The following is a 12,490-nucleotide window of genomic DNA, read 5'->3' as shown; positions in this document are numbered from 1 at the left end:
GCTCGGATGGAAAATCTTGACTGGGGTCCGATGGGACTCTGATTCACAGCTAATGAAACCCGCAAGGGCCGGCAGCCAGCGTCTGACTGAGGTTACCTAGTTACGGGACACGCCACGTCACTCGAGCACCAGGACCATCTCTAATTACAGACACAGAGACGAAGAGGGCCCGGGAAGAAGAAAAAAAGAAAAGAAAAGAGGAGAATGGACAGAAAGTAAGAGAAGACAAGAAATAATGGAGCATCTAAGGAGGAAAACTGAAGATGCTGCCAAAATCTAAAGAAAAAGCCAACAGAAGCTCATCCTTCAGGTGATGGACAAAGTTGAAAAAGACAGGACAAGTATCGGCTGTGCATACCGTTAGGAGATCGTTTGGTCAGGATTTGCCAGATTGTGGAAGGTCTAGTTGAGGCACTCTCGTGTGCTACAGTGAATGAAGATTTGGCAGCTAACAAGAGTGTCACTTCACGGTCACTAAGCACATAAAGACTCTCCCAGAAAAGTTTACAGGCAGCACACCAGATATCAAAGCGGATAACCCAATCTGACTATAGCACATCTACTGTATACTGTACATAAGCACGGGGCAGGGATCAGGCATGCTCAACACAATATAACCCCCAAGGGAACGATTGCTTGTCTCCACTTGATCCCGAACTCAATTTGAAATGATTGCTTCTCTCTATAAGGAGATTTATCGGTATTTCCAAAGGGCCGGGATTTTAGAGTAAAAGCAAAAGATGAAAGCTTACCTTTCTGTATAAAACAAATGTCATCGTAATGAGGGGAAATGAATTTGGGAGAAAAGTACTGCACTTTATAATGCTACAAACAGGTCACCTCTTCAATCCTCGATGTTAGCAGACGATTAAGGTTGCACAACAGTTCATGAAATTCTTTGCGGATTATCGTCCCGTTTAGTCCCGACTGTAGTCTTTGGAAAGACTAGCTTTCTTGTTTTTTATTAAGTGAGAGCTGGCATTTTAAGCTAGTAAAACAATATATAGTAATGTAGTTTTACACTAAAAAATACATTGTGGCGCATGGTCCATGGAAGATCACACTGCATTTTGGTGATTACCGTCAGATTTAAATATTTATCTTCACTGATTCAGTCACTACTTCCTGCGTGCCTGTATTGTCACTTCGGCTTAACCCCAAAAGTACTTTTTCAGAAATTGTGAAAATTATGTCATAGTGCAGCTTGGCTAACTCTTCGACTGAAGTGTTTCCTTTACAAAAAAAATGTTTATCTTTGGCACTCCACAAATAATAGTGCTTCTAGAAAAGCAGCTCTACGTGAAGTGATATACAGAGAGTACGGGCCTATGTCAACAGACTGTGACAACTGCCAAACAAATTCAAAGTAAACTCTGGGAGCAGGTTTAAGACAGCAGCAGATTCACACAGGAACAAGGACACGTTTCTGCATCGTTGTTCTTGCTTTTACCTTTGGCTTCTTGGACATGCTCGTCCTCTCTCAATGCCGGAAACGACCCGCGTCGCCGCTCGATTCCTCGGCTGCGACTGCACTGAATAATGCAAATCCCCGGTTTTTCACTCAGAGTAGCGTGACCCAGGGTTGTAAGCGGCTGACGGCGGCGGCGGAGGAGACAATGTCCGCGGCGCCACTCGGCAAGTTCGACTTCAAAACAACCGGCGTCACCTAACTGACATATAAAAAGGGACGGAAATTAGATGTGGCCATCCGCGAGCTTATGTGGACTGGCGACGGCTAAGGCGCACACACGCACACACTCGTGTTTAAGCTGTTCGGTGTCATGGTTAGCTCTCAAGTGTTTTTCCCGTCGGTCGAGCATTAAGCTTGAATTTCATCGGGTTGACATCTGTTGCATGGCTAACTAGATGGCACTCAACTCGGAAGACTTACAGGTGACACCATGATTTTATTTTGCTCCGGTGAAGAGCTTTAGTGATACTGAGACGTGAATGTGTTGCTGTGCTTCTGGGTTGGAGCCACAACGTTGTGCTGTACAGCCGCGACCAGACAGACAAAACAGACCGAGAGGAACATCTGGTGTAATAATCTGCCCGGCGTTGACTGTCGCTGCCTTTCTGACCATAGTCCTCAAAGTCATTAGCTTTACTGGATGGACATTGTCCAATGGACAATAAAAGTAATGTGCACTCTGAGTGAATTTAAAAAACACCATCTGATAGCCTATGCACTTTTACAATATTACAGAAAATTCGGACATCTTTGGGTCAGCTCCGTGTTAAAGGCCTAGATACACCAACATCGACATCGGGAGTCGGACAGTATTGGGTCGACGGCATGCACCGTCTGATCAGTGTATAAATTACTGTTGTAAAGTTGGAATACATTGGGGGTCGTTTCCAGCAAATTTGAGATGTTGAATCAGCGTCGGGGCATTTGATCACTGTGAATGGCTGTTAGCTAGCGAATCAGTGCACGGGGCAAGAAGAGGAAGTGACGAACGAGGGTAAAAAGTACTGATTGAAAGCATGGACCAATTTTTTCCCTGCTCATTTTGCACATCGTCACCCTGCTGTACCCTCCGCATTTGTACGTACAATGTCTGTCAAGGACAGAAGATCAAGAAGATTACTTCGTTTCAAGAGAGACCAGCATTGTCAAATTACCGTTAAAAGGTTTGCCGACAAAGCCAAACGACGGCATGACATGGGGGCACGACTGGATATAGCAGGTAGGATTTACTTTTATATACGATACTGTGCAAAAAAGCCGGAGGGTTTTATTCACGCGGGAGGACATCGTGAGAGAAAGTAACCGGTTATGGATTGTTTACGTTTTTATAGCCTGTCCCCGTAAAGAGGTTTCCGGTTGCCTTTAGGAATAATGACTACCGCCGCCGATGGTCCGGAGGGGAATTACTTCCCGCGCATGCACTTAAGATATGTAATAGTTGGGGTAGGTGCGGTGTGTAGCAGATGTTGGATTGGTGTATCTAGGCCTGAAGTCAATGTACTGAAGATTGCCAAAACTAAACCCATGGGATGTCGAGGAAACAAAATCATAATAAAAACCTGTTTTCGCTGGCTTTTGGGTAAGACGTGTTGATAGCACAAGGAGGAGAAACCGAAACAGAAAGCTATCAACAATGAATGAACCGTGCTCCCACTCCAGCGCCACGTGCGGAAACTTTCAGGTTCAGTATGAGGACAGCGCGGCAGCATGACATAGGCACCATATGGAAGGACTGAGGGAGGGGCGGAAGTGGAGCAAGAGTTTGCCTTGGGTGAGAAAGACAGAAGCACATCACTAATGATGCACTGGACAAAAAAAAAAAAAAAAAAAAAAAAAAAACTAACGTTATTGCAGTTGGCAATGATGATTTGCAGCATACGGTTTATGTCAATGCCATCTGTACATGGCACAGTTGCTCCCGTACCACAAACATAACCAAAGGTGTAGTTATGAGCTAAAATGTAGAGTGAACCATAACTTCATCCTGTCCTCTTTGTACCAACCCCCTGTGCCCAAGTAGCTGATTTCATCCCTGCAAAGCCACTCTCACTCTAATCCCCCCTGATCCTTCTGCACTAGCAAAGAATTACATGTCAAACACATTTTTAAAAATAAATAAATAAACCGGGTCGAACATAATAAAGAGAATTATCTAGCGTTATTGCTATCACTCCTAACATATCCATTGGCGAATCAGGTTACAACTCAAAACTCGTCGATAAACTCCTTGGACGACCATCCCGAGTTGGCAAACCAGTCGGCAGATTTGATAAAGTGGACATGTAGTAGCTTGTAGTTATATAATAGTTAAATCTCTAAAGCCTCTCTTTGGAAAGGCCACCAGGCACAGGAGCATCAAAAAGCAGCGGAAATGCACCGCCGTAGTCCAACCAACATAATCTGTTGTACTTGTCCTCACACGCTCTTCCACACATGGCAAAAACTTACCCACGAAACATTTTTGTTCTTGGAGTGTTTGAGCATGGCAAACGGGCACGGGCCTATTGAGCGGCGTCTTCAACCCCTTGGCCAGTTGCGCGAGCGGGATCAGGGCTGGTGGCCTTCCCGGCGAACCCGAATCGCGTGGCATCTGTCAAAGGACGCCACCGCCGAACAAAAAAGGTTTCAAAGCCTTGCAAGGTAAACAAATCAAAATCCAGGGGACTCTTCTTCCTCCCGACAGCAGCCAATGACCTGACGGACTGCTTATGTATTCTCACAGAGTATGAATATGAAACATCCCAGCAGGTTTAACCCCGCCCAGCTGCGTCCCGGCACGCTACCAATCGTGCTGCAGTTGTGCGTGGCCCGGCTCCCGAGGGCGAGCTTATAGACGGATGAGCGACGGAGGAGAGGGCTCTTCACCAACTGGCAGGTCCGTGCTGCTTCCAGGCATCCCGCCCAGCGCCCCCTCCAAACAAAAAGCAACCACTTCATCCGTTGTTGTTCCGTCATCCTCCTCTCAGGGGTACGCCCTCTCAATATACCTGTTGTCATGGCACCAGTTTGCTTACACACCAAAGTCACCAGCACCATGTTCTCTCGAGTCATTCAATATTCAAGTGTTGTCCGATGACCAACGTCTCTCTCAACACAATGGACTCCTCATTTCTTTCTGGAACTGACGCATGAAACCGGTAGCTGGATGACCAGTGTTCAGGTTGTCACATTCTTGAGACACGTTTTTGGGGAAAGTAAAAAAAAAATTAAAAATGCTGGATGCAAAGTCTCCAAATTTATAGGAAGAAAACACCCTACCTAAGTAGTTTTACTGGAATTATCACATCATGGCAGCATTAGCGTAGGTCCGTGATAGTCGTATATGAACAGAACCTGCATCTGAGAATGTCACCAATCTCCAACTGAGTTTAAAGAACTTTGATTTGAACTCAGATCATAAAGAGGACGAGCTTTTAACGCACCGCCTTGATCCACTTTTAACATCCGTCGCTCTTAATGAATTGTTTATATCCACATTGGCCGGCAGCCCTCCTCCAGTGCACAAGGTTGCCTACTACGTCCCGCTGCCCCTAATTAGCTCCGCAGAACATCTGCAGCTGTTTTAAATGAGGCTCGGACCGCCTGGCTCCCTCTCGAGGTTGAGGTTTAGTCGAAAAAGTGAGCTGAGACTGCAACAGTCGCATTGCGCTAATAATGATGCATGATTGCCCTTTTCCAGAAGAAAATATTTAGTATTTTAGTCAGAACATTGTGACCCCGAGTATATTACCGAAGTATGGTGGTTCTGCAGTATACACAAAAAGCAACATGCTAATTATCCGCGGAATAATATCCACTGTAGTCTTCCACAAACTACTACTTCACATTTTTTGGAGTAGCCTGCTGCTTCCTCCAGACCAACGAAGGCTTTAAAACCCAGGCCCCATTGTTAAACTTGATTCATTGTTCACAGACTGACATCAGTGTTTCCAGACTAAAGTGGCGCAATAGCCTACTCAGAAATATATCACACTTTCCAGTCTTATATTTAAGCAATAAGATTATGTACAAGTGCTACAAGACCCGCTAGTTCCGAGACATTCCTCGGGGTCTCTGTTGCCAATTAGTCGCTCCGTTTCTGGACAGTCCCACATTCTCTGGAAAAGTCAAAAAATGCTCGGCGGCTGCCAGAGAAGTCCTGGCCCGATATTCCTTCCCAGGCGGCCGTCCGTCCCAGTGCCTCCAGAAAAGTGGGACATTAATCACCGCCAGACTGTGCAGTCTTACGGAAATCGACTATAATCGGATAAATTAGTTGACAGAGGTAGGCCTACAGGTCTCAAGTCGAGTTTTCTGAGATGAACTCACGTAAAGCCAACTCTAGAACCAAATCATGCATACAGTAGTTTTCTTTACTTATAAGATATGTTAACAAGTATTTAAAAAATAATCTATCAACTAGTGCTGTCACTACTGAATATTTTTAGAATCGATTAACCTCCTGATTATTCAATCGATTAATCGGATTCATTTTAATTTTGTATTAACGTGCATTGTATTACAAAAGTATTTTTTTTACCTGATTGCTGTTTATTAACGAGTGATTGGTGTTTATTTTGTACTTTGTATTCGTATAGTGATTTAAAAAAAAAGGGGGATTGATGTTGTGCTATGTTACCAGTTCGGCCATTGTTTTCCAAAGTAAAAAGAGATGTTTGCAAATGTCTTATTTTGATTAAAAACAGAAGCTAATCAATCTTCTTTCATAAAATACTACAGAAATCAGTGAACAATCACTGCTGATATCAGAGGATTTTGACAATTTTATTATTATTGTTAAAATAGCTGTTGTATTGGTAATCGATTACTTGATTAATTTTGACAGCCCTACTATCAGCACCTACAGACTTTTGCTTTTCTTGAACGTGGCTTTTGGACTACATCCAATAAGAGATTTTGCATCACTTTTGTCTTAGCCTTCTTGGACTGTCTTTTGGTAAACTACTTTACATAATCCAGTTGAAGAGTACCGATCCATGGAAAGAAACCGAACTATCAGAGATTTGATGCAGTCCATAGATGTTGACGTCTCCAGTAAGAGCTCTTTACTAGAATGGCTTGGCCAAAGACCATCAAAATGATATGCCACTGGACACCCTCTAATTTTTTATGCTACTGTAAATTTACTGTATATTTATGTAGCATGAAACAGCAGGCTTCAATAACGAAATCAACTCAAATTAAACTCTGTGATCGTCTTTTAAACTTTATAACTTCATCAAAACTGATTCAGCATTTTTGGTCTATGTTAAGAATAAGATCTCCTACATAACCAAAACTCCTGGTGATTTCAGAAATTTAGCAAATGTAAAAAAAAGAATGTGTTCTGTAGTCCTACTTGACTGACTGCCCTCCATTCACAAATCTGAATCAGAGAGGGGGGGGCCCCCCCGATGTGTTCCATTGCCAGAGTTTCCATGAGTAGCGTCTGGGACGTCTACTCCAAGCCTGTCAAGAAACGGCATGCTCCACATTCCATCTATTGTAACACCAACATGCAAGTGGAGCATCATCGAACTTGCGGGCGGGTAACGGCATCGGGAGTGCCTCAATTCCCGCTCCGCTTCTGGGATCGTTTTATTACATTCATGATATTAAATTTCAACCCGGCGGGAGGGCGGACTTGAAGTCGGCGCGCAGCCGGCGTGCCGACCAGGATGTGTGAACACCTTTACCGCACGCTTGTAGGCTCACCAGTCAAGTGTGGCCTGGCAACAGCTGGTCCGACACTAATCCACTCATCAGTGAAATTAAAGCTTACTCGGTTGTGCGGTGAATGTTGATCCGGATGCACCGTGGAGTCAAATTAATCACGGCACAAGTAAGATATATTCTCTCTTGGCTGCAGCGTGCGGGATCAAGATGTTTTGGGATGAGAGAAAAAAAAAAGAAAAAAGAAAAAAAAAAAAGTCTCTTTCTTCTTGGCTGCGTTTGTGGGACAACACCTGGTGGATCGCTTGCGCACTCGCCGTCACGTAATCCACCGCGATGGATTATTCAGGCGGAGCTCATTACGACACTCGCAGATATGACATACACGGGCTTGTCATCGCTGGACTTTCGTGACGTGGTTGTACAACCAAACACACGAGAGCAAAACATAAACACAGTCACCGATGCAGTTTGGGAGCTGCTGTGGACCACAACGCTCGCAGGCGGACTAACAAATCACTCGTACACGCCCCTTAAAGGCACACTTTTAACTCTAAACCATTTCTTAACATTCGTATCATCTTTAAAGCCTCCAATCTGCACTGTTTTCATCTTGACAAGGGTGCGTGACAATGTAAAAGTGAAACAAGGCCATCTAGTGGTAAAACCGATTGGGGAAAAAAGTATCTTAACTGCAGCACATGAAAGATGAACATAAACATGCACCTTCATCCTTTAAAACCGTATTTCTGAATAGGAAGCGGCCAAACTTACATATGGAAGCGGGGCTTTCCGGCGATGGCCCAGGCCACAGCACGGCATGAAGGGGACTGGGGGAAGGGAGGGACAGGGAGGGGGCTACCTGTCGGGCGGTGGCATCCGCTCAGCCTCGGTCCGTCCCTGCCAATCCTCAACCAGAGGACTCAAAAAGTCAGAAACCTGTTGTTGGCATCTTGTTGTGGTCACCGCTCATAAACCAAAATGGTGAAATCCACTTGAGCTACTCAGAAGGTCGGATCTGCCCCCCGAACCCCCCCCCCAAAAAAAAAAATATCTGCAGTGCTACAGTTTTCTGCTTTCAGCTTGTGGATTTTCACTCACTCATCGTGGCGCACAAGTTGCTCCTCGGCACGAAGGCTTGCGGAGGAAGGAGGGGTGGTGGTGTGTCCTTTATTGACCGCTGTTCCCTTGCCGTCCTACTAGAGTGCGTCCATCCAAATGCCCCTTCTCTCTTTCTTGACTTTGAGTCCCCCACCCTTCCAACTTGAATGCCGTGCCAGTCCGTCCTCATTTGCATTGCATTAAGCCTTCATTCTTTCTCTGCAATATGCTTTCAATATAATAAAGTGCAGCAGTGCCTGCTCGAAACGACCTTTGTGGATTTTTCTACAGTTACTTGACTCCGGCTTCCTCCCCACATTCCAAAATCGTCCAGTTCATTTAAATGAGTGCGAATGGTTGTTTGTCTAAATGTTCTCGATTGGCTGGCGACCAGTTCAGATGTGATAGGCTCCAGCTCACCTGTGATTCTAAAGAGGACAAACAATATTATAGAGGATGGATGAAAATCCTTTCAACTTCAAATTGGGGGGTGGGGGGGGTGAATGTTTGCAACATTTAGGTGAAAACAATTACCGCTTTTCTCCACAAGGTGTCAGTCTAACACCTGGCTCACTACTGCAGTATTGATGCCACAAATAACACACGGATGATTATCACTCACGTGACTAAGTACTCAAACGTGTCAAATTGTCTATAAAATACTTAAATAATTCATGCCGCAATTATTTATTTATTTTATTTTGGCAGTCTTGGAACTCTGTAAAACACACACCGCTTGTTCAGGCTACAAAAAAAAGCGCAGTGGAGGTTGCCAGGTCTGATAAGCAGCCAATCAGGAGGATGTGACATCATTCACTAAGCAAAAAGAGGGGAAGAAAATAAGCGCCCGCAATCAGCGGGGGAATGCGACCGGGTTTTCCTGCCCCGGCCGTGCCCTCAAGTGCGCCTTTCATCAGTAACTAAGGAAGTAGGATGCTCAACAATCTCAGACAACATTCAGACTTCCACTTTGGCATCTCGGAGCAAATTGTTTCTGTCTGTACCATATTTGATATCACTGTTATTAAAAGACCTATTTTTAGTTCTGCGCCGAAGCAATCCTTCGAAAGTTCAGCAGTGTTTATTCTCTGCTTCGCAAGAAGCTTTTGTTGATTGCTTTTAGACAAGCGCTAAATTAGGAACGTTTATTAATATTTGGGGGGGGGGGGGGGGGGGGGGGCTGGGCTGGTTTCCCAGGATGACTCTGATACAAAAATTCATCATGTTTCCACCTTGGCTAATACAGCCCAAAGGTTTTAACAGTCTACAAAAATATTCCATTTATATTCTTGCAAAGGTGCAAAGGTGGGGGGCCAAGAGGCAGTGAACCCCATTCACCTCCCCATCCCCTAGCTCATCTAATTTATGTTTAGAATTTATCATACATGTATAAGTGCAAGCCTTAAGCCTGTTCCTGACCGATTCCCCCAAAAATGCATCATTGGTGAGGCATTTTATTTGCCCATGCTTGCGCCTATGCATAAAGATAAACAACCAGCTAGTGTTGATGTTGCTTGACAAATGCAGACCGCTTCTGCCAGACTGGGACCTCAACATCTACTGTAGGCCCCTCCCCCTGACCCCAGGAGGACCACAGGGAGTGTCTCCCATCCTCTCTCCGTTTGCCCTTTAGCCTCCCACAGTATGCATAATTTGGCCTTTTATGAGCAGTTTTTGTGCACTTACTGGAATATGTTGATGACAGTCAGATTAACATTGAGAGACGCTGTCTGTTTTGTCTCTGACCTTTCCCCTATTAAAGTAACCAAGTTGGAGAAGCGAGAATTTGATTCTGGAATTTCTATTTTCATGATTTCCTACAGGTACATTTCTCTGAAAGCATTAACTGTGTTTGACATGAGGTTGCACTCTTAGATCCACAACACCATATTCAAACACAAACTGATACAATTGCGAAACAGTATTTAGATTATCACCCAAACAAAGGAGCTGTTACGGGAAGGTGTGCTATTTTTGGGTCGCTCTCACTGACCCTGAATGCGTCACTCCTCTTCTTCCTCCCTAAAACAACCTCCCATAGTGTTTCTGTAGAACCTGACTGATACATTATCGTTTTAGTTTGACCGAGATTGCCTTCTGCGTGTGGATTGTGTAGACTGTCGGGCTCGAGATTCAGCTCCCATGAGAAAAATTGGGCAAATTCTCACTGGGCATAGTTTGTGCGACTCATTCACAAGTTGTCAGGGCAGTTGAGCACAAACAGGAGGTTGCGTTATTGCTCCTGGTGCCAAAAAGTGAGGAGATGCGTGCCTCCTCCTAAAAAGGGAATAACATTTAGCCGGCACCCATCCCATCCCGTGCAGGTCTCTCCATTCTACAAAGTCCAGACGTGTATAAGGCATACCTCTCTAGTTCTGCTTTATAACAGGAGATGCTAGCGCATGCTGTAGCTCAAGCGAGATGCCTCCGCCATCACGGGGGCCCGGCGGTATTTACACAAGGCTTTCAGGGCAAAACACATCTCAGGACTGATGGATGATGATGATGACTGGATCGCAGAACTTGTGCCCAGTTTGTTTTTACCAGCACACATTTACACAGAAACGCACACATTCCGACAAGGAGACAGGAAATAGGACATATTTATGCAGGTGTCCTAAATTAAAGCAAATTTTGAGGGATGTACTGTGCTAAAACTAATTAAAACAAGAAAACAACAATGAATGTGTGGTTAAAGCTGCTCTGATGTTAACTTTGCAAATGAGGCAAGTGGGTGTATACGAGGCGGGCAAGCGGTGACAAGAGGTCGAGTGGCCTGAATGGTCACTCCTTACCTGACGTATGAGGCTGTTATTGGTGGTGTCCGAGGACGTGCTCCCATCCGAACCTCGAAATCGACCTTTGCCGCGGCCTCCTTTCCTGATAAACTTCAAACAGTGAAAAATAAAACAAGTATTAAAAATCAGCATAAATAAGCCATTTTGAGTTGATTGGTTAAAGTTGAATAATGAAGACTTTTTTTATTCTTATGCATTTTTGGTTTATTTTAATATTAAAAAAAAAAAAAAGTGACAGGAAAGCGGATAAGTGACACAAAATGACTGACGAGGGCTTCGAATTGAAGGCAAAATGTCGGCTGAGAACTCACCTGCTAATTTTAAATTAACGATGATAAAATAATACAGCAATTAAAAACAATACTTAAATCCATTTATTTCTGTTGACACCAACAATAACCAACGACAAAAAAGTCGTAAAAGTGGCATTGACCTTTAAAACTGGAACCAACATGTCGTCGTAGGTGAGCAGATTCACCGATCACCTGCTAGTTTTAATTCAACGGTGATTAAATAATACGCTCGTCGCACAATTAACTCAAAACAACTTTAACAGTAAAAATCGTTTAAAAAAAAAAAAAAATGTAGGACGTGACACAAAATATGACATTGACGGTTAAACACATATCATATGCAACATGTCGCCGTAGTTGACCACTAACTAACCTAAAACTTTCACCTGCTAACTCGTTCAAAAAAAAACCCCAAAAAAACCCGACTTAACTTACTTTAAACTGCTGCAGCGAGTCCACCTCCATGTACTCGTCGCTCTTTTTTAGACGTTACAACGAAGAAAATGACAAAATACAAACATAAGCTCTTCATCTTGAGCCATTCATCGCTGCTAGGTGATCGAGCTCCTCTGCCGGTCGTCAAGTTGGAAGAAGCAGGAGGAGCTTGAAGAAGACGCTCCGGTGATAATGATATAATGGTGGTGGATGTTTTACAGCCTGCGGCATCAGGTCCTTTTTTTTCTTTTTTCTTTTTTCCTGCACACACTGGCTGCTCTGTCCTTCCGCCGCCTCCTCATGTCAACAGTCCAGCAGAAAGAAGTGAAAATTAAGTAAATGCGTGGAACTCTATTTCACTATTATTAAATATCAAAATGTGAGGAGAAAGTTTTTCACACTGCACATATTATGTAATGATACATTGCATCGACCTAGCAACCCAATTTGATAAGTACTTATAGCCTTATCAATTTGTCAAAGTTCTTCGGAGGGGAAAAAAAACTGCATTACTTCATGACCATCTTGCAGTGTCACTGGAACGCCATCTGGTGGTGGAACTTTCATTTAATCAGGTGAAAAGAAGAAAAAAAAAAAAAAAAAAAAAAAAAAAGACTACTACTATAATATAGAAAAAGTTGTATTTTTTACATAAAGAAAGCTTTGCCAAGCCATTCCATTATTTTCAAGAAAATTTAAATTTTCAAGAATAAAGTCCTATTTACAAACAGAAAAATTAC

General features: G+C 43.7%; 1 protein-coding gene across 6 annotated transcripts in view; it reads right to left on the bottom strand.

Annotated features, from left to right (window-relative positions):
* Positions 1-12,246, bottom strand: part of cacnb2a (calcium channel, voltage-dependent, beta 2a) — a 35,667-nt gene extending 23,421 nt beyond the window's left edge. The window contains exons 1-2 of one of the 6 annotated variants that reach the window (XM_077509233.1): positions 11,751-12,246; positions 11,020-11,112 (exon numbers count right to left, since the gene is read on the bottom strand). In XM_077509233.1, the coding sequence (XP_077365359.1) occupies positions 11,020-11,112; positions 11,751-11,780 (123 nt within the window). In that variant the 5' untranslated portion in view covers positions 11,781-12,246. Of the gene's footprint in view, positions 1-1,450; positions 1,697-3,919; positions 4,323-7,897; positions 8,094-11,019; positions 11,113-11,455; positions 11,602-11,750 lie in introns of those variants that run through there. The other 5 variants (XM_077509240.1, XM_077509234.1, XM_077509236.1 and 2 more) reach the window with 5 other exon arrangements.
* Between the last annotated feature and the right edge of the window lie 244 nt (positions 12,247-12,490).

Source organism: Festucalex cinctus, chromosome 20 (genome assembly GCF_051991245.1).
Source record: "Festucalex cinctus isolate MCC-2025b chromosome 20, RoL_Fcin_1.0, whole genome shotgun sequence".
In the NCBI taxonomy this organism is placed as follows: Eukaryota; Metazoa; Chordata; class Actinopteri; order Syngnathiformes; family Syngnathidae; genus Festucalex; species Festucalex cinctus.
The sequence above is the reverse complement of the archived record's forward strand: the minus strand, read 5'-3'. Positions and strand labels throughout refer to the sequence as shown.